The sequence below is a fragment of the Sapajus apella genome, unplaced genomic scaffold (assembly GCF_009761245.1).
Source record: "Sapajus apella isolate SASKATOON/1434 unplaced genomic scaffold, GSC_monkey_1.0 scaffold36, whole genome shotgun sequence".
In the NCBI taxonomy this organism is placed as follows: domain Eukaryota; kingdom Metazoa; phylum Chordata; class Mammalia; order Primates; family Cebidae; genus Sapajus; species Sapajus apella.
Window position 1 is genome coordinate 31,608,582 of NW_022436976.1, and position 22,468 is coordinate 31,631,049.

The 22,468-nt window shown below is 47.1% G+C and overlaps 1 protein-coding gene across 6 annotated transcripts in view; it reads left to right on the top strand.

Annotated features, from left to right (window-relative positions):
- Positions 1-5: 5 nt before the first annotated feature.
- Positions 6-22,468, top strand: part of LOC116563998 (NADH-cytochrome b5 reductase-like) — a 29,744-nt gene continuing 7,281 nt past the window's right edge. The window contains exons 1-6 of one of the 6 annotated variants that reach the window (XM_032296901.1): positions 64-85; positions 5,957-6,030; positions 7,127-7,341; positions 12,176-12,324; positions 14,977-15,064; positions 18,955-19,059. In XM_032296901.1, coding sequence (XP_032152792.1) covers positions 7,144-7,341; positions 12,176-12,324; positions 14,977-15,064; positions 18,955-19,059 — 540 coding nt within the window. In that variant the 5' untranslated portion in view covers positions 64-85; positions 5,957-6,030; positions 7,127-7,143. Of the gene's footprint in view, positions 86-5,956; positions 6,031-7,045; positions 7,342-12,173; positions 12,325-14,833; positions 15,065-16,922; positions 16,975-18,954; positions 19,060-22,468 lie in introns of those variants that run through there. The other 5 variants (XM_032296900.1, XM_032296902.1, XM_032296904.1 and 2 more) reach the window with 5 other exon arrangements.

Here is a 22,468-nt window from a genome sequence, read left to right on the forward strand (position 1 = left end):
TGAGACCTGCTAAGCCTGCCCCGCCTACCCGGGGACTGGGAGGAACCCGTAGAATCCTCCTGTGAGGGGAAACGCAGGCTAGTAGGTGAGTAGTCGTGGCGGGTTCAGAATCGCTCCTGGACTTCCCACCTGGCCTTAGAACAAGGTTGACCGCTTATGAGCAGTTGGTGCTTGGGAAGGCATTTCCGTCTCTGAGGCCCTGTCCACCGCTGTAAAAATAGGGATGGGAATGCCTAAGCTTGTGCATCTGTACAGCGCGCTGCTGCGAGCGCCTCTGTCGCTGCCCCTCTCCTGAGCGTGAGAGTGTCCCCCAAGCCAACTCCGAGCGCGACTGCTCACTGCACACCTCTTCCCCTGCGCCAAAAGCGAGCCACTTTCCTCCCTTTTCCTTTCCCTCTGGATTTCCCATTTCGCCTCCTAAGAGCAGGGAGAGAGCGATGAAGCTGCGCCTTTGCTCCTTGCTCAACACCTGTCTATCAGCTGCCCGCTGTGTCAGGCGCTGCGCTGAGCCCCGGTTGGCATTGGTAAATAAGACAGATGGGAGATGCAGACAGAACGCAGGTAAACAGCGCAAACAAATAAGTCAACTGCGATACACACACTCCCTATCCCTTTTCCGTGTTTTTCTCTTTAGCATTTCGCACTATCGTGCCATCTGTTTTCCATTTTGATCTTGTCTAATAACTGTTTCTCACCCTAAGATGTGAGCTCCATAAGTGCAAGGGTTTCTGTTTCTTCAGTGCTGTATTCCCAGCACTGAGAACAGTGCCTGGCACCTAGTAAATATGTTTAGTGAATGAGCATATAATAGAAATAAGTAGAGTGCCTTATAGAGAAAGAGGACGCGGAAGTTCAGGGAGGGCCTTTGAAGGGAGGTTCAACTTTAAAACCAAGGCCTGGGGTGGAAAAGTCATCCAGCCTGAGACAATATGTGTCAAGGCATGGATTAAAGGTGGTGCCTCTTGAACTAAAAGAGGCTCACTGGACACATGAACCAGCTCTTTAAAATTTATGACTGACATGGCCAACTTTTCTGCTAATTTCCAAAATAGCAGAGAAAGTGGGACCGTTAAAACGCAGAGAAGGTGAAGTCATGGTTCACACCTGTAATCCCAGTACTTTGGGAGGCCTAAGTGGGAGGGGCCTCTTGAGCCCAGGAGTTTGAGACCAGCCTGGGCAACATGGTGAGACCTCCTCTCTACAAATAATAAAATTAACCAGGCATGGTGGTGCACACCTATAGTCCCAGGTACTCAGGAGGCTGAGATGGGAGGATCACTTGGGCCTGTGAGATTGAGTCTGCAATGAGCTGTGATCCTGCCACTGCATTCCAACCTGGGTAATACAGCAAGACTCTGTCTCTCTCTCTCTCTCTCTCTCTCTCTCTCTCTCTCTCTCACACACACACACACACACACACACACACACACACACATCAGCATAAACAGGGGACCAGACCTCATTCACTCATAATGCATACCTGGTCAATAGCATACAATAAAAATGGATTGGGTTGTTGTAATGCTGTGTAGCCTATGAGGCTCTGTGAGAGCAAGGACAATGATCTGTTTACCTTCGTTGCCTCCCAACACCAGCACTGTTTTCCTGGCTCCCAGACTGTATTTGTAACCTGAGTAAGCAGTCACAGGGAACCTTCTATATGCCAGGCTGTGCATGATGGTAGAATACAAAAATAATAAGACACCATCCTTTTTTGTTTGTTTGTTTGAGACAGAGTCTCACTCTGTTACCCAGGCTGGAGTGCAGTGGCACGATCTCAGCTCACTACAGCCTCTGCCTCCTGGGTTCCAGTGATTCTCCTGCCTCAGGCTCCTGGGTAGCTGGGATTACAGGCATGTGCCACCACACCTGGCTAATTTTTGTATTTTTAGTAGAGGCTGGATTTCATCATGTTGGCCAGGCTGGTGTGAAACTGACATCAGGTGATCTGCCCACTTTGGCCTCCCAAAGTGCTAGATTACAGGTGTGAGCTCTCATGCACAGCCTAAGACACCATCCTTGACCTCAAGGGGATTCCAGCCTGCTAAACCTTCCTGAAGTGATAGAGCTCTTAAGCAGTAGTAAGTTTTCTGAAGTTAAACTCTTCTGTTAAAGAAAGATTCATGGCTGGGCATGGTAGCTCATGCCTGTAATCCCAGCACTTTGGGAGGCTGAGGCGGGCGGATCATGAGGTCAAGAGATTGAGACCATCCTGGCCAACATGGTGAAACCCCGTCTTTACTAAAAAATTACAAAAATTAGCTGGGCATGGTGGCACGTGCCTGTAGTCCCAGCTACTCGGGAGGCTGAGGCAGGAGAATTGCTTGAACCTGGGAGGCAGAGGTTGCAGTGAGCCGAGATCACACCACTGCACTCCAGGCTGGCGCCTGGTGACAGAGCAAGACTCTGTCTCAAAAAAAAAAAAAAAAAAGAAAGATTCATCTAACACTGCCTTTCTAAAACCAGTGGTAGTAAGTGGTAAGAGAATTTGGGTAAGGTCTGATCAGGAAGAGCCTTGGGCACCAGGCAAGAGATTGGATTCTATCTAGTAGTCAAAAGGAGCCGTTAAAGGTTGCTAAGCAGGGGACTGGTGGCAGATGTGCTGATGGCTGGTATAGGGAGAGAGTGGAATTACATCCTATGGGACCACAGGAAGCTCCAGTATAAATGGGGGTAGGAAGCAGGAAAAGGTCTTACAGGTATGGACTCTTGGGGAGTGATTAGGATCCCAGAAATGGGACTTCCCTGCTCTCTGGCAGACTTGGTGGTTTGCTTCTCTGCCCCCTCACAGACTTGGCCCACTCTTTGATCCTAGTACTTTATGCATGAGTGAAATTAGGGCCATTTGGAGGCCCCAGAGTGCCCATAAAACTTGATGACAGTTTGGTAATAGGGTCCCTGCTCTGTGCCAGCCCAGTGCAGGTGCTAGGAATTGGAGATGAAGACACCCCTTCCCTTCCCTTTGGAAGCCTAGTGAGAAAGAGCACCAGTCTGAAGGAGAAGGAGACTCAGGCGTGCATACTGGCCTGCATACTTCTGGCTTCCTGACCTGGGCCTCAGTTTTCTCCTCTATAAAATGAGGAGGAACATTGCCTACCTATGTATGGCTGTTGGGAGGATTGAGTGAGGCATGCAGAGCACTTGGCATAGACTGTGGCCCAGTAAATGGCATCTTTTATAATGGTTATCATCTGTTTAGTGAGTGACTCTCTCACCAGTCCAGGAGCTCCTCCAGGGCAGGATGAGGGTTTCTCACCTCTGTATCCTAGAGCACCTCATGCAGCAGCCCCTGCCTAGTGTTTGTGGGAGGAATGAATGGGAAGAAATAAAATGCTGGGAGCTCTCAGAGGTAGTTGGATTTTAGAGGTATGATGTTTACATCAAATAATGCTCTGTAGCATCAGACTTCTCCTCAGCTCTGCTTTTAGTACTGAGAGGGAGGAACACTCTCTCTCTCTTTTTTTTGAGATGGAGTTTTGCTCCTGTTGCCCAGGTTGGAGTGCAGTGGTACAATCTCAGCTTACTGCAACCTCCACCTCCCAGGTTCAAGTGATTCTTCCGCCTCAGCGGAATCCTAGTAGCTAGGATTACAGGCGCCCACCATCAAGTCTGGCTAATATTTTGTATTTTTAGTAGAGACATGGTTTCATCGTGTTGGCCAGGCTGGTCTCAAACTCCTGACCTCAGGTGATCTGCCTGCCTCAGCCTCCCAACGTGCAGGGATTACAGGCATGAGCCACTGCGCCTGACTGCGGGGGAACACTCTCTTTTACTTTGATTTGCCTGTGGAATTATATTTTATTATTTGTGAGACGGGGTCTTGCTATGTTGCCTACTCTGGACTTGAACTCCTAGCTTCAAACAGTCCTCCTGTCTTGGCCTCTGAAAGTGCTAGGATTACAGGTCTGAGCCACTGTGCCCAGCCTGCTTGTGAAATTTTAAATGAATAGTTAGCTTGCAGGTGAGATTTCGGTATAAACTGTGGAGTTCTACATGTAAGTGTGGAGAACCCTGATGTATCCCAAACTGCCCTCACAGAAACATCTCAAAATAATTCAGACTGGGCACAGTGGCTCATGCTATAATCCCAGCACTTTGAGAGGCCGAGGCAGGAGGATTGTTTCTGCCCGGAAGTTTGAGACCAGCCTGAGCAACACAGTGAGACCCCGTCTCTACAAAAAATAAATTAGTTGGCTATGGTGGCACATGCCTGTAGTCCCAGCTGCTCTAGGCTGAGGTATGAGGATTGCTTGAGCCCAGCAGGTTGAGGCTGCCAGTGAGCCATGATCATGCCACTGCACTCCAGCCTGAGCAACAGAGTGAAACCCTGTCTCCAAAATAAATAAATACATAATTAATAACCATTTAACTTCTCCTCACCAATTTATCTTTCAGACTATGTTTAACCAATAGCTCTGAAACCGAGCTCCTTTCTTTCTTCCCTTCTTTCATATTACACACATTTAAAAATAACCATTGTGGCCAGGCACAGTGGCTCATGCTGTAATCCCAGCACTTTGGGAGGCCGAAGCAGGCAGATCACTTGAGGCCAGGAGTTTGAGACCAGCCTGACCAGTATGGTGAAATGCCATCTCCACAAAAAATACAAAAATTAGCTGGGCGTAGTGCTGTACACCTGAAATCCCAGCTACTTGGGAGACTGAGGTATGAGAATCGTTTGAAGCCCCGAGGCGGAGGTTGTAGTAAGCCAAGATCACACCACTGCACTCCAGCCTGGACATCAGAGCGAGATGCTATTTAAAAAAAAAAAAAACAACAACAAAAAACTAGCCACTGTGCCACTTCATGAGTAAATGAAAAACAGAACTTTGCCCTCAAGCAGAACTGTTTCAAAGAAGAGAGACACATACACATGTAACAGTTAGAATGCTGTAAGGTAAAGAGAGAGACTCATTCATTTGAAAAATGTTTATTGGCCAGGCACGGTGGCTCACGCCTATAATCCTAGCACTTAGGGAGGCCAAGGTGGGCAGATCATCTGATGTCAAGAGTTGAAGACCAGCCTGGGCAACATGGTGAAACCCTGTCACTGCTCAAAATATGAAAACTAGCTGGGCATTGTTCTGGTTTCAAAACATGTCATTCTTCAATCACAAGAAACAGGAGAAAGTTGTGATGGTCCAGGTGAGATGGGATGAGGACTTAGACCTGCAGCTTCAGGCAGAATGAGAAGGCAAGGGTCAATGAGAGAAATAAGAAGAAATTAATAGGACACTGTTAAAAAAGAAAGAAAAGTGCTTATTGAGCACCTTTTATGACCAGGGATGGACCAAGTGCATGGAGTGCTCACAGAAGGGAGTGAAGTCAGGCAGGCCTTCACCTGTACCTGTTTTTCTCTCTTTATTGTTTCTCCATCTTCAGACTCATATCTAGACCTGTTTAATCCAACTCACTACTGGATTTTGCACTTGGATGCCCCACAGGCACTCAGCAGGCATAGCATACCTCAAAGTAAACTCTCTTCTTTTTTTTTTTTGAGACGGAGTTTCACTCTTGTTAACCAGGCTGGAGTGCAATGGCACGATCTCAGCTCACGGCAACCTCCGCCTCCTGGATTCAGGCAATTCTCCTGCCTCAGCCTCCCGAGTAGCTGCGATTACAGGCACGCGTCACCATGCCCAGCTAATTTTTTGTATTTTTAGTAGAGACAGGGTTTCTCCATGTTGGTCAGGCTGATCTCAAACTCCCAACCTCAGGGCCTCCCAAAGTGCTGCGATTACAGGCATGAGCCACCGTGCCTGGCCTCTTCTTTTTCTTAAAACTCAGCTTCTTGAGCCTTGTGTCTACCCACAATCCAAGCCAGATCCAAAGGGTTGGATGTCCCTTCAACCCCTCTATCCCCCACACTCCCTGACATCTAGTCAGTCTCACTGTCTTGTTAATTTCCTCTTGAGTATTTATCTCATTGACCCTTGCCTTCTCATTCTGCCTGAAGCTGCAGGTCTAAGTCCTCATCCCTTCTCACCTGGACCATCACTGCCTTCTCCTGTTTCCTGTGATTGAAGAACAGTATGTTTTGAAACCAAACATACCAGAGTTAAAACCCTGGTTGCCACCATTTTAGGAGCTGTATGAAACTGGGTAAAGCTGAACTGTAGTGGTTAGGATTGCAAACAAAGCGACAAAACTAGGGGAAAAATGAAATAATTATCATAAAAGTCAGATTATGGTAACCTGGGGGAAGTGGAGTTATCAGGAAGGGACACAGGTGGCTTCTGGAATGCTGGCAAGGTTCTTTTTACTTGACTGAGTAGTAGTAACACAGGTGTTCTTTTATATTTTTAATTAATTTTTATAATTTTTATAATTAATTGAGTTGTAAGTATATATTTTACTTTATAATTTGAGACCAGATTGGCAACATAATGAGACCTTTTCTATGAAAAGTAAGGAAAAAAAATTAGCCACATATGGTGGTGCACACCTGTAGTCCCAGCTACTCAGGATACTGAGGCAGGAGGATTGCTTGAGCCCAGGAGGTTGAGGCTGCAGTGAGCTATGATCATGCCACTACTCTCCAGCCTGGGCAACAGAGTGAGACCTCATCTCAGAAAAACAAAACAAAACAAAAGTATCTTTTACATTCAATGAGACTTTTCCATGAAAACTGTCAACCAGCACTCAGAGCACAGGAAGAGATCAGGAAACCTTGGTTACCAGACCTGATTGTTGTGGCCTTTCTTCCATGTGCCAAGCTATGCTTCTGAAAGAATAAGATACCATCCTTGTGCTCAAGGGAGTGCCACCCTGCTAAACCTTCCTGAAGGCATAGAGCTCACGAGTAGTAGAAGCAGGTTTCCTGAAGCCAAACCCTTTCCTCTAGTAAAGAAAGATTCATTTCACATGAGGGATTGCTCTTCTAAAACCAATGATAGTAAGTGATTAATGCTTCCCACAGACTGCGGACTCTTTGGCTGATCCATATCTGTCCCCATGCTTGCACAGAGCCTGGCACCTGCAGGCCTTGGAGAATGTGAGGAATAGAGGAGACCAGAGAATAACCCCCGTGTTTTCCCCCTCCCAGGCTGGCCAAGGAATAGGGCCTGGGCTCGTGGTCTCATAGAGCCTGGTCTGTTCTGGAAGAGCACCCAGTTGTTCCTTCTAGGTTGCCCAAGCCCATTGATGATGGGTGAGAGGGAGGAGGACAACGACACTGAAGAAGCTTGGCTGCAGCTGCGGCCCATGGAACCCTTGCCCTCCCAGTGCTGCGGCAGTGGCTGCTCACCCTGTGTGTTTGACCTCTATCACCAAGACCTGGCAAGGTGGGAGGCAGCCCGAGCCAGCAAGGACAGGAGCCTGCTGCATGGGCCAGAGTCACAGGTGAGGGGGACTGATTCTCGACATGAGCACCAGGGTGGCAGAATCTACTTGCCTTAGCCCTGAAAAGTGCACCTCTGGGAAGCCTTCCCTGACTGTATAGCAGAAGAAAAGAGTGAGCATAACAGAAGCAAACAGATCCAGGCTCAAAGCCCGGCCCTGGAACAAACTTATTAGCAGCTGTGTGGTTTGAGGCAAAGTTCCTTAGTCGACCTAAGCCTTAGTTGCCCCATCTGTAAAATGAGGCTAAACATTTGTGATACATAGCACAGAGCTTAACATTCATTTCACTTAATAAATATTTATTGAGTACCTGTTATATACCAGGCCTTGTGAGACAGTGAGGATTTGAGAGCAAGCATGACAGACACAGTCCTTGTCCTTATGGACCAAACTAGTTATAATATATAGGTAAATAAAGGATGTTAGGGCTGATATTTCTTTTCTAGTCCTTACTGACTTGTTCCTCCTTTTCTTAACTCTTCCAGGACTTGATAGTCTGACTAAGCAGTTTAGCCCTTTATTGTAATGTTTGGGGGGGGTTCACAGTTACAGATGTCAGAACACTGGACTTCACCCCCTATATTACACAGATTGGGAAACTGAGGACCCATTCCTTCTGATACTACACAGGTTTTGTTTGAATCTGTCCCTGTCTTGGTCTTTCACCTTTGAACAGTCTTCCCATTTTCCATGTCCTTCCTGACTAATGTGGAGCAGAAGGCATCTCCCATTTCTACTTCTCTCAATGCCGTATGGCATCATCATCACTTTTTTTTTCTTTTTTGTAGAGTTGGAGTCTCACTATGTTGCCAGAGCTGGTCTCAAACTCTTGGTCTCAAGTGATCCTCCCACCTTGGCCTCCCAAAGTGCTGGGATGTACAGACATGAGCCACCATGCCTGACCATTGTCACTTTTTGACCAACCATTCCCCATTGTTGGGGCCCAAACTGGACCAAAGCTTAGTCTTTTTTTTTTTTTTTTTTTTTTGAGACGGAATCTTGCTCTGTCGCCAGGCTGGAGTGCAGTGGCACAATCTCGGCTCACAGCAACCTCCGCCTCCTGGGTTCAAGTAATTCCCCTGCCTCAGCCTCAGACTGGTGCCACCACACCTGGCTAATTTTTTGTATTTTGTTCTTTTTTTTTTTTTTGGGTGTTTTGCTCTTGTTGCCCAGGCTGGAGTACAACAGCACGATCTCGGCTCACCGCAACCTCCGCCTCCCGGGCTCAAGCGATTCTCTTCCCTCAGCCTCCCAAGTAGCTGGGATTACAGGCATGCACCACCATGCCCGGCGCAGCTAATTTTGTATGTTTAGCAGAGACAGAGTTTCTCTATGTTGGTCAGGCTGGTCTCAAACTCCTGACTTCAGGTTATCCACCCATCTCAGCCTCCCAAAGTGCTGGGATTACAGATGTGAGCCATTGCACCTGGCCACACATGTTGTTCTTAAACTATAGATCATACATCTTGAACAAATAACAGTTGTTTTTCTTTTCTTTCTCTTGAGACAGAGTTTCTCTCTTGTTGCCCAGGCTGGAGTACAGTGGCACGATCTTGGTTCACTGCAACCTCCACCTCCCAGGTTCAAGTGATTCTCCTGCCTCAGCCTCCCAAGTAGCTGGGATTACAGGCATGCACTACTACACCTGGCTAATTTCGTATTTTTAGTAGAAATGGGGTTTCATCATGTTGGCCAGGCTGGTCTCAAACTCCCGACCTCAAGTGATCATCCTCCTCGGCCTCCCAAAGTGGTGTGATTACAGGCGTGAGCCACCATGCCTGGCCTTGCAGTTGTTTTTCTGAACCCCAAACAACACGACTTTATATTTATTATTATTATTTATTATTATTATTATTTTTGAGATGGAGACTCATTCCGTTGCCTAGGCTGGCGTGCAGTGGTGGGATCTCAGGTCACTGAAACCTCTGCCTCCCAAGTTCAAGCGATTCTCCTGCCTCAGCCTCCTGAGCACCTGAGATTACAGGCACCCACCACCACGCCTGGCTAATTTTTTTTGCATTTTTAGTAGAGATGGGGTTTCACCATGTTGGCCTCAAACTCCTAACCTCAAGTGATCTGCCTGCCTCAGCCTCCCGAAGTAGTGGGATTACTGGTGTGAGCCACTGCACCTGGCCACAGTTTTGCTTTTTATGAAGATAGAGATGGGGTCTTGCTGTATTGCCCAGGCTGGGCTCAACTCCTAGGCCTAAGCAAACCTCCCATCTTGGCCTCCCAAAGTGCTTGCTGAGATTACAGGCATGAATGACTTTATATTTAATGTCTCCTTGTATTTCTGCCACTGGAAGGTGGTGATGGGGACTAGAATCCTCTGGCCTCTGCCAGTGACTGGGGGATGTTCATGACAACCTCTGTTTCTCACTGCCCTCCATCTCCACATGGCTCACCCTTTTACTTCTTTCTGATCTCTGCTCAAATTTCATGTCTATTCCTAACTCAGGACTACCAGACACCATCTAGATGTACTCTTTTATGTGTGCCTTGTCCATCTTCTTGCTAAAATATTAGTTCTGGAAGAGAAGGGGCCTCTGTCTTGCTCACTGTTCTATCCGCAGCACCTTGAGTAGTTCCTGGCATTACAGTTGGCACTCATTAAATATTTGTTGAATGAATGAATGAATGTGTTTCTCTCAGATCTACTGAGTACCATATTCTGTATGCTGGGCACAAGGAGGTTGATAATAAAGGTGCCAGGGTATCAGTGCTGAAAAAACTCAGCTTACAGAAAGGGGATAAAGAACCGCAGGGTTACTCGGCCAGGCATGGTGCCTCATGCCTGTAATCCCAACACTTTGGGAGGCCGAGGCAGGTGGATCACCTAAGGCTTAGGAGTTCAAGACCAGCCTGGCCAACATGGCAAAACCCTGTCTCTACTACACATATAAAAATTAACCAGGCGTGGTGGTGTGCCCCTGTGTCCCAGCTACTTGGGAGGCTGAGGCTTAAGAATCACTTGAACCTGGGAGGTGGAGGTTGCAATGGGTTGAAATTGCACCACTGCCGTTCAGCCTGGGTGACAGAGCAACACTATGTCTCAAAAAAAAAAAAAAGAACCACAGGATTGTGATACAGTATGAACTGAGGCCCAGTTCTACCAGTTAATTGTGTGATGTTGGGCATGTCATTTTAGTGTGCTAAACCTTAGTTTTCTCATCTGAAAAATGAGGATGTTAATACTTTGTAAGTTGTTACGAGAATTTCATGGGATAAATATGTAAAGCACCTGGCACATGGTAGATGCTCAGTAGCTGTCATCACCTATTATAACATTGGAAATGAGGTGAGGGGTTCGAGACCAGCCTGGCCAACATGGTGAAACCCCGTCTGTACTAAAAATACAAAAATTAGCTGGGCGTGATGGCACACATCTATAATCCCGGCTACCCAGGAGGCTGAGGCACGAGAATCACTTGAACCTGGGAGGTGGAGGTGGCATTGAGGCAAGATCATGCCACTGTACTCCAGCCTGGGTGACAGAGTAAGACTCCATCTCAAAAAAAAAAAAAAAAAAAAAAATTTTGAAACAGATGTGGGAGAACATAGATGTCAGATGAGATTCAATTCTATAAAATAGCATATTCCAATTTATAGTTTTGTTTTTTAACTTTTAATGAAGCAATAATAAGGGGAAAAGATTTTACATTTCCTTGGTAACTTACATTTTTACATTGTATCTCATCTGACCTTCATGATAACCCTATAAAGTTTTCAGGGATGAGTGGCTCCTTTTTATAGACTGGGAAACTGAATCCCAGAGGATCAATTGATATGCTAAAGGCCCCACAGGGAGGCAGCAGCTGAGCTGGGGCTAAACCCAGTTCTCCCTACTTCCAGTCCAGTGCTCTTTTCAAAGCCCCCAGGCAGCTGTGCTAGAGGGTGCCCAGGTGCTCTGGATGATGGTGAGGTCATCCTGGATGGGGATGTGGGAAGGGGCATAGTGGAGGCAAGGCCTCGAATGCCAGGCCCGAGAATTTCTGTCAGTTCAGTGGTACTGTCAGCACTACCATGGGTAACTGGGGTTCCAGAGTTGGTGCTACAGGAACACATGGTGCCAGGCCCTAAGCTGGATATGAAGGGTCCCAGGAATTAATGGAGTATTTTATAGGAGAGAAAGATCTGTGAGTGACAGCATTCAGAGAAGGCTTCCTGGAGGACGTGCAGGTTGGGGTGGTATGTTAAAGGCAGTGGTCTGAGACTTAGACATGTGTTTGAATCTTTGTTTATAGTCTGACTGTGGACAAGCAAGCCAGCATGACTCAACTCAGGCCTCAATTTCCACATATGTAATACGCAGGTATTGAGTTAGATATTCTGAGGTCCCATCAACTTCTAAATTCTGCAAATCTGGATTTTAGTAGGTTTGAAGAATGGATAGGTCTTTTATACATTGGGTATGAATGTTCTGGATAGAGGGCACTGCTTGAGCAAATAAAGACTCAGAAATAGGAGTCAGCATGGTATTCTTGGGAGGACAGAGAAAAGTCTGGCATCAGTGCCATGGACAGACTGGGAGATAAAATGAGGCTTGAGGGTCATCCACAGGGCCCTTGAGTGTCCAGCTAAGGAAGGAGCCTGCACTTTACCCTGGAGCTGAGGGAGCCATGGAAGACTTAAGAGTAGGGTAAGCTCAAAGGAAAATGCTCTGCCATTCTTGGGCTTGATTTTGAAAGGGAAGTAAGGTGAGGCTAGTGTCCAGTTTACAGGAAACTTCCCAAGCTGAGACAGCCTCTGCTTGGGGACAGTGGGAAGGGTGTTGTGGATGCCTGTGTGTCTGTGGAGCCCTGGCCTCTAGCTGTTGGATCTCTTCTTGTTGCAGAGCTGTCCCTCCAAGCTGAACCCAAAGACCTTCGTGGCCTTCTGCATCAGTGCCATGGACAGACTCACTAAAGACACCTACCGTGTCCGGTTTGCTCTACCTGGGAACAGCCAGCTTGGCCTGCAGCCCGGCCAGCACCTCGTCCTACGGTACACTCAGGTAGTGGGAGGATCTGGTGGCTTTGAGCAGCTAGCGTACTCTCCCGTAAGCCTCCATTTGTCATCTTCGAGATAGATGTAGTGACACATGATTCAGAGGGTTCTTGGGATTGGACTAGATAATGCATTTTCATAATAAATAATAACAACACAATCACTTTAATAGCATTTACTATCCAAGTCACAGTCCTGTGTGCTTATATGTGTGAAATCATTTAACCCTTACAAAATCCTATGTGGTAGGCGCAGTTACTCCCCAGAGGACATTGAACTAAGAGGGGTCCAGAAACTTGCCCAAGGTCATACAGTTAGGAAATGTTGGAGCCAGGATTTGAAGGCAAGCAGTCTGGCCTTAGAGCTTGCGGTATGAACCCAATATGATTAGTACCAATTGGTAGAATTGAGAATAAAGGGCTTGCCCAGCACCACATAGCTAATAAGTCACAGACCCAGGATTTAAACCCAGACAGCCTGGCTCCTGAGTGACACTCTTAACCACTCCTCTGAGGTTCCTACTTCCCAGCCTACTTAGGCACCCTACTCCCACCCCAGTCCCCACTCCTGCCTGCCCAGAGACAAGACCCTTTGGGATATCCAGGTAGAGTTGTCTGCCAGGCTGTTGGCTCTGTGAGTCTGAGCCTCAGTGGAGAGATCTGAGCTGCAAGCATGGGTTTGGGAGTCGTTGGCACATACCTGAGTGGCATTTGGGAACATGTATGCATGGAAACAGGAAGGGACATAGGACCGAACCCTAGAAACACCGGCATCTAAGGTATTGGCAAGAGGAGGAGGAGCTAGCAAAGGAAACAAGGTGTGGCCAGAGTAGAAGGTGGAAACCAGAAGAGTACTTACTGCTGCTTAGACTCTGGCCACTTACCTCACATTGGTCCTTGGTGTTTGTGTCCAGCTCCTTCTGGCCTGTGGCCTGGCCAGCAGTCCTGGAAGTTCACTATCTCAGTGGGCAGGAGGGGCCACAGGGCAGGTCACAGCCCCAGGCATCCTTCCATTCATGAGCTAGAATGCCTAGAACTCCCTGCCTCCAGGCTGGCTCCCCTCCTTCTTCCTCTCTGTCCCTGCAGTGACATCCCTAACACACACATCTGACCATGTCACTCTTGGGTGCCACATGGAGACAATGTAGCACTGCAGAAAGTATCTGAGGTACCACATTGCCTCCATGATGATTTCCTAACCCAAGGCCCCAGCTTGCTTTCCCACCATGTTCTTCTCCCTCCGCCACCCCACCCCTGCCCTGGTCTCAGCCTCCTGCTCCATACCACGTTCCCACCATCCTTCCTGTCCCCACCAGCCCCTGTCAGTGGTTGGCCCATCCTGCAGCGCCTACCTCTAGGAGGTTTCCGAGGCTCCCAGAGGAGGCTGTGCACTCCCTCCGAAACATGCCAGTTTTACCTCTGTTGCAGCAGACGTCATAGTTCTCTGCAGCCAAGCCACGTTCTATGCTCTGTTCTTTATGTCCCCATTTGTTTTGTAAGCATTTATTAAATATTCCTGTCCAGGCCCTCCTGCTTTTGGTGCATTGAGACAGGGCCTTTTTAATCTTTGCATACCTCAGAGAAGAAATTTTGTACATGGTAGGATTTGAGAGAAGACTGCTTAGGAAAGCTCCTGGGAAGCTCTGAGGAACAGTGGTGAGGAGTCCAGCTCTGACTTCAGAGCTGTGGTTGAATTTGAACTGTGCAAGTGACTTCCCTTCTCTAAGCATTGGCTTCCTAATTTGGGTTGTTGTTTGAGTTAAATGAGATAATGCATGTGAAATGCTTGATGCATGTATGCATTTAATACACTGTGGCTGTTACTGTGACTCATGGTGGTTATCCTGACCCTGTTGTTGGTAACATAAAGGATTCATGCATGAGATAGGGCTTTAGACTAGGGCCCCTTTGAGGATCCTTCCAGTCCCAATGCTTCTTCCAGGTGCTAGTAAGTGTTTAATAAATGTTAGCAGTTGTTTTTATCTTTATCATTCTGTGGCAGAGAAGAGGTCAGGAAAAATGTTAGTCATATCCCCAAAACAACTTACATCCTCGGTGCACTTTTGAAGCACTCTCCCATCTGTAGTCCCAGAGGAGCCACCCAGCTGGAATGCAGATAGCTGTCCACATTTTACAGAAGGGGCCATGAGGAATCAGATGATCTACTGGGATCTCACAGCCAGCATGTGGCAGTGGATGAGCTCAGTATTCTTTTTTTCCCTCTTGCACCTTGCCTGCCTCTCAGTGAGGACCTTTACTTTGGCCATTCTGGCAGAGGAGGCGCCTCATAAGGATTTGCGGTTCTTCGTCTGTTTGTCTGAGACAGAGTCTTGCTCTGTTGCCCAGGCTGGAGTGCAGTGGCATGATCTTGGCTCACTGCAACCTCCACCTTCCAGGTTCAAATGATTCTTGTGCCTCAGCCTCCCAAGTAGCTGAGACTACAGGCGTGAGCCACCACACCTGGCTAAATTTTTGTTAGCAGAGATGGGTTTCACCATGTTGGCCAGGCTGGTCTCAAACTCCTGACCTCAAGTGATTTGCCTGCCTCAGCCTCCCCAAGTGTTGGGATTACAGGCATGAGCCACCGTGCCTGGCCTCATAAGGGTTTGTTGAATGACTGGCTGACTGATTGCATGCTTCTCTTTCCTAGAGGGATAGTAGATGACTTAGAAATTCAGAGAGCCTATACGCCTATCAGCCCTGCCAACGCAGAAGGATACTTTGAAGTGTTAATTAAGGTAAGTTGACCCTTGAGGATGCTCTAAGATGCCATGGACCTGTGCCTCCTTTGCCAAGTTGGTCATGAGGGGGAAGTTCCTACCAATGTGGGAAAAACCAGGGTTCACAGGAAAGGAGGCTGACTTGAGGGAGGAGCAGGGACAGGTGAAGGCCTTTTTCCATCTGCTTTCCTGGGGAAGGGACTGCTGCTAGACTACCAACAGAGGTCTATTCCAGTATACCCCTGAAAGATTTTACTAAAAGGTGGCTCAGACTGAGAAGGGGAAGAAGGGAAAGCTGGTCCGCTCACTTTTCTGCCATCCATGGAGAGTGAGTACCAAGCTGGGCAGGGAAGGGGAGCCAAGGTCCCCCATACCCACTGTGTGCTGAGCACGGGGTTCCAGAGGTAAGTCAGGCACAGTGCCTGCCCTCAGGATACCTGCCCAGGACAAGCAACCAGATTAGGATGATACAGCGTGACAGATTTCCTGACATAAAGAGGCCCAGCCCACTCAGCAGCTGGGGTGCAGGGGAGGCAGGCTGGGCTTCCTTGGAGAAGCCATGTGTCTAAAGAGTGGAGAGCTAGAGGGAAAATGTAGGAAGGAAACTCAGTGCTGGGAACAACATGGACAAAGGCAATGGGGAAGTAAGTTCTTTTTCCTGGAACGGAAGGGAGGTGTGCTGAGGGAACAGAATACAAGCTGAGAGGATTAGTCAAGAGGTGGGACATGGAGGAGTTGGGGACAGGACTAACCTGACATCACCTCTCAGGAGGAGGTGGGCAGAACCACGGGCATTTGAGTTGGACCTTGAAGAAGGATTACAAATTGGCAGTGACTGTAAATGGCATTCTAGGCTGAAGGGATGGTTAACCAAAAGTTGAGAGGAGTGAAATAGAACAAGTCTTCTGGGAACTACCCAGCCTGAGAGACAGGAGGAGAGGGTGCTTGTGGGGCAGGTGGGGTGGATGGAGGAGTTGGCAGAGATGAGATGAACAAAGTAGACTGAATACAAAACACCCTGGAGACCCAAGGAATAGGCAACAAATATGTAAGAAGTTGTGGAGGCTCAGTTACATGGAAAGAATAATTAGGTTAAGCTACATGAAACTGCTGCTATTCTAACTTTTTTGACTTAAAGAAACATCAGCTTCATATCGGTCAACCTAATACAGCTCTAGATCATCATTTCCCAAATGGAATCATATTACTTATATGTAAGAATAGTGTTTACATCTTTAATCTACCTTAAAAGACATGAATTATTATCTGTATTTCATTGATAAGCAAACTGAGTCCCCCGGAGGCCCCATGGCCCCACAGCTAGTAAGAAATGCCGCCAGTGCATGAGTCCTGCACCCTGACCCCAAGACCTTAGCACTGTCTCCAGCTCCTGCCTTCCTGCCTGCCTTCTGAGCCTGAGTGTTTATTCCCTCACACATAAGCTTGGATGGGATCCCTTCACGCAACTGTTTGTCTGGGAGATTCCACAAATCCTCTCCAAATGGCCAGCTTCCCCAAGCTGCTTGTCAGGGTGTGTTTCTATGGAAAGCATAAGCCTGGAGACAGTTCTTCAGGGCAGCTGGATCTCTCCCAGCTGCAAGGCTGATTTTGTCCTTCCTTTACCAGAAAGCCTCTCTTTAGAGAGTTGCTTAATTATCTCTAAGCCACTGGCTAGGAGGAGCCAGAAATGTCTTTGCAAATTGGGAAGGCAGGCAGGGCTTATTGTTTGACCCTCCCATGCAGAAGGGAAGGAGGACCTCTCATCTCTCAGGCACCTTCTGGGCATCAGGCACTGCCTCTGGCTCTTTATTCTAATTATCTTATTTCAACCTTATAATCACCCTGCAGAGTAGATCATATTGTTCCCATTTTACAGACGAAGAAACTGAAGCTCAGAAGATGACATCATTTGTCCCAAGGCCCCTGGGGTAATATAAGGACAAAACTTCAGTGTCAGTTCTGTTTAACAAGTATGTGTTGAACATTTACTCTGTACCAGGCTCTGTGTGAGTATGTATTAGTCGCTTTTTACACTGCTGATAAAGACATACCTGAGACTGGGCAATTTACCAAAGAAAGAGGTTTCATGGACTCACAGTTCCACATGGCTGGGGAGGCCTCACAATCATGGTGGAAGGCAAAAGGCATATCTCACCTGGTGGCAGACAAGAGAAAAGAGCTTGTGCAGGGAAACTCTTCTTTATAAAACCATCAGATCTCATGAGACTTATTCACTATCATGAGAACAGTATGGGGAAGACCGGCCCCAATGGTTCAGTTACCTCCCACTGGGTCCCTCCCACAACACATGGAAATTCAAGATGAGATTTGAATGGGGATATAGCCAAGCCATGTCAGAGTACTAAAGACAACATAGAAGAATCCTTCCCTTCTCCTTGGGTGCTGTCTATGTATGCCATATGGCCTCTAAGGCCACAGCTGGGGTCATGCCTCCCCATAGACTGGGGCCAGAAAACAAAGTTTTCATGGAGACAGCCTCCAGCAAGGCAGGAGAAAAACCACACCTTTCCTTTAGACCCCTTCCAGTTGAGCCAGGGACTTCCCTTGCCTTGTGCAGGTGGTGCCCAAGGAAGGCAGGGATGATATTGGAGATGGTTGTGGGTGCTTAAAAACAGGTCTGGGGACCAAAGCCCTGTCTCTCCATTAAGCCTGGCTATAATCTTACTCCAAACACCATTCCAGTCCTGTCTCCCAGTGCTTTGCCCTCACCCTCACCCTACCATGTTCACTTGCTGTTCCCAAAACATGATCCAGGCTGTCCTACACCTGACCATACTACACCTGATGTCCAGAGTCCTCTCTGCACCCCTGCTCCCATCCCCAGTGAATTCCATCTTGCCCATATTTCAAGGTCCAACTCAAATGCTTCCTCCTCCAGGAAGCCGTCCTTGATTCCATCTATGGAAGTGACTGTACCCTTCTCAGGTTTATTCCTAGTTTATTTTTCTCATGGGTATTAGATGGTTGGTCTCTACCTTGTATATGTCTGAGACTTAGGTTCCTTCTAGATTGTGAGCTCCTTAAGGGGAGAGCCTGAATCTGGATTGATTGATTCATTCATTCATTCAGATATTTATTAAGTTATTTCCATGGTTCAGGCACTGGCTGCTTTCATGAAGCTTAAGATCTAGCTGTCTTGCCTGCGTCCTCAACATGGTGCCTGGCACAGAGTGGGCAGTGATCCAGGAAATATAGTCTCCTGTCCCCATGGAGAATTCACTCCTATAACCTTCATTTTTCATCCAGCCAGGAGATGGTGTAGAATAATGCAGAGATTGCAGATGGGTGGCCTGCAAAGTGAATCTAGCTCACAAATGTATTTGGTATTGGCCAGTATAGAGTTTTAAAATTTTAAATTAATTGCAGACATTTCAGAAATGGGAGATTTTAAATAAAAATATGGATTTCCTGCTGCTTTTGAAAATTCAATACATCTGGCCAATTAGGCCCCGAAAACTATGGACTGAAACCTGCAAAGTGGCTTCCCTCCTTAGAAGGAGCATTCGCTCACCAATTTATCATAGTCGCCATCACTCCCTATTGGCTCCCTGACACTGAGACTGTGTGTTAATTGCCATTAATCATCACCCAGCTATTCACTCATTTATGGTACCTGCATGGTCCCTGTGGGAATTCGGGTTTGGGACCTCTATGCTGAAGGCTTTAGGTCCTATGGATTCTCATCCCAGCCTCCTGTCTACCTTCTGGGTAAGCATCTGAAAACTGGGAATGGCTGTACCAACTTTCTAGGATGAAGAGGACGATTAAATGAGAATAACACGTATGAAGCACTTAGCGTACAGAATGGGCTCGACATTAATGGCTAATCTGGTTTGTGTTGACAGCATGTACTTGTCCTACTGACGTCTCCCTGTCTTTGCTTCCAGTGCTACCAGATGGGGCTGATGTCTCGGTATGTTGAGTCCTGGAGAGCAGGAGCCATAGCTTTCTGGCGAGGACCTTTCGGAGATTTCTTCTATAAACCAAACCAGGTCAGTGCCAGCACCTTAAATCTTCTAGAGACCCCCGTTGACTGTGGTTTTCATGTTGCAGCCCACAGTATCTCACTATGCTATTATCCCTGAGCTCAAACCCAATCCCAAGTGTATCCTGGGGGTTGGACATGGGAAGAGATGGAATAGACACTTATAAATGAAACTGCCTGGCCAGCTTCAAAGCTACCCAGGGTGGCCACTGCTTAGAACGTCAGACTCACATACTTGGCGTTTAGGAGCTCTCTACCTCAGACGCCTTTCCAGTTTCGCAGTGCAGTCACATGACTAAATATACCCCATGGCTTCCTGTTTGGGAGCCCACTACTTCCCAGCTCCGATGACTCTTCCCCCGTCATCCTGGCATGTTCAAACCCTTCCCTAACTTTCCCAGGAAGAATTTGCAATTCCTCATCCGTTGGTGCATATCTAGAAAGCATTTTGACAGTATGTACCAAGAGTCTTCCGAATCTTCAAATCCTTTGCCCCATTAATTCCACTTCTGAATGACTGTCTTATGGAATGAATCAAAATGCTGGCTCTTTGGCGTTTGCTCATTGCATCTTTATTTATAATAGCCGAAAATTGGAAACAACTGAATATCCAACAACAGGGGAACAGTTAAATACACTGGGTTATAGGTACTTGATAAAGTAATATCCTGGATTTTAAGATTATGTTTATAAATGATGTTATACTTACACTGTAAGATCAAGTGACAAATGCTAGGTACAAAACTGAATATACAGGAGGTTGGGAAACTAAGTTAAAATGCACAAACTATGAAAATAAAATGCGGGCCGGGTGCAGTGGCTCACGCCTGTAATCCCAGCACTTTGGGAGGCCGAGGCGGGTGGATCACGAGGTCAAGAGATCGAGACCATCCTGGTCAACATGGCGAAACCCCGTCTCTACTGAAACTACAAAAAATTAGCTGAGCATGGTGCGCGTGCCTGTAATCCCAGCTACTCCGGAGGCTGAGGCAGGAGAATTGCCTGAACCCAGGAGGCAGAGGTTGCGGTGAGCCGAGATTGCGCCATTGCACTCCAGCCTAGGTAACAAGAGCGAAACTCCATCTCAAAAAAAAAAAAGAAAAGAAAATGCAATGAAATGTTAGCAACTCTGGGTGGTGGAATTATGGGTGATTTTTATTTTCTTCATTATACTTTCTAAATCATTTGCAGTGAACACCTATTACCTTTATAATTAGGAAAACAAAGCAAAATGAAAACAAATGGAAAATAATGAATCATGCCTTCCTCTCCATTCTTTTTGTTTAATTTTAAAATAGTTTTTATTGGCTGGGTGCAGTGGCTCACGCCTGTAATCCCAGTACTTTGGGAGGCCGAGGAGGGTGGATCACCTGAGGTCAGGAGTTTGAGACCAGCCTGGCCAACATGGCAAAACCCCATCTCTACTAAAAATACAAAAAATATTAGCCAAGCATGGTGGCACAAGCCTGTAATCCCAGCCACTTGGGAGGCCAAGGTGTGAGAATTGCTTGAACACAGGAGGCAGAGGTTTCCTCTTGCCACTGCATTCCAGCCTGGGCAGCAGAGAGAAACTCTTTCAAAAAAAAAAAAAAAAAAGAAAGAAACAGAAAAATAGCTTTTATTGTTTTTTCCCTTTTATAAATGCAGTACATGTTCATTACCCAAAAATCAGCAGATGGAAAGACACAAAAAGAAGAAAATAAAACACACAGGCAATCTACCCAGACACACCCATCTTACTTGGTGTATATCCTTCCAAATCCTCTTCCACATGAGTATATGTACAAATGCACACTGCATGCACATGTGTAATATGTATGTATAATAATATCAAACACTTGTAGCACCTCATGCGTGCCAGGCTCGGACCTTAGCACTTGCTATATAGTGACTTACATAATCTTCACAGCAGCACTTAGGTGCTACAACTCCCATTCTACAGACATGTGCTATGCATATGTTTTTTTTTTCTTTTTTAAAAAAATTCTTTAATTTCTATATCTTCCCATAAACCTATGCATATGTTAATACTCTTTCATGGTATTCTCCTAGTACTAACCATGCTTAGCCTTGCATCCCCCAGGTCCTTGAGAGCAGGGAATAGACTGTGTTTCCTCCTGGCCTAGAGTGAGTAACAATTGAACGTTGTCTTGACCACCTTTTCTGGTGGAGCCTTCCTATGCCTTGTGGCTTCTCCTTCACATGCATAGAACACTTGAAAGGCCCTACATTTATTTCCCGCCTTCCTGCCTTCCTGCTTTCCCTCCCTCCTTGTTGCCCAGGCTGGAGTGCTGTCATAGCTTACTGCAGTTCCACCTACTGGGCTCAAGCAATCCTCCTGCCTCAGCCTCCCGAGTAGCTGGGACTACATGTACATCACCATGCCCATCTAAGTTTTGTATTTTTTGTAGAGACAGGATTTTGCCAGGTTGTCCAGGCTGGTCTCAAACTTCTTGGCTCAAGTGATCCTCACCTCAGCCTCCCAAAGTATTGGGATTACAGGCATGAGGCACCATGTCCAGCTCCTGCACCTCTTATCTAGGGAGGTTGTAGGGCCTGATGGTGAGAAAAAAGAAATGGTGTCTCACACCTTATATGCATTCACTGAAATTTCAGTAAGCCTTGGTTTCACCCCGCAATGACGTCTGGGAAGCTCCTGCCCTCTTCAGGGCCCTGTTTTACTACTCTGCAGTCATCTTCATTACAGAGGGATATTATAGCAGCCCTGTGGACTGATATATTAGCATCTGTCTGTGCATTCATTCAACAAACAGACACAAGCGTCCACCCAGGGCCAGGCCTGTGCTGGACTCTGGGGACCCAGAGATGGGTCAGATAAGGCCCCTGTCCTCCAGAAGCTCATAGTCTGCTGAGGGAGTCAGATACACAGACAGATGACAGCAGCACAGTGTGGCCAGTGTGCTGTGGAGGGACTCAGAGGGAGCTGTCGAAACAAAGAAAGGACCCTCCCCTGCCCCGGATCAGGGAAAGCCTCCCGGAGGATAGCCCAAGCTGGGATGGGAGGAGGAGCGGTAGCTGCCAGGCAGGAGTCTCCACAGCTTAGGGAAGGGGAGGAATCTAACTGGATCTGCACCAGGCATTTTTCTTTTTTGTTTGTTTTGTTTTGTTTGAGACAGAGTCTCACTCTGTTGCCCAGCTGCAGTGCAGTGGCATGATCATGGCACACTATAGCTCCAACCTTCTGGGCTCAAGCGATCCTCCTGTCTCAGCCTTGAGTAGCTGATACTACAGGCATGAGCCACCAAACCCAGCCAACGTTTCTTCATCTTATTTAATATTTGTAATAGTTCTGAGATAGGTGTTATTATGGGAAAGTGCTTTTCTTTTTTTACCACTGAGGACACTGAGGCTCAGATTGGTGAAAGAGCTTGCCCAGATCACATGGTTGTGGATTT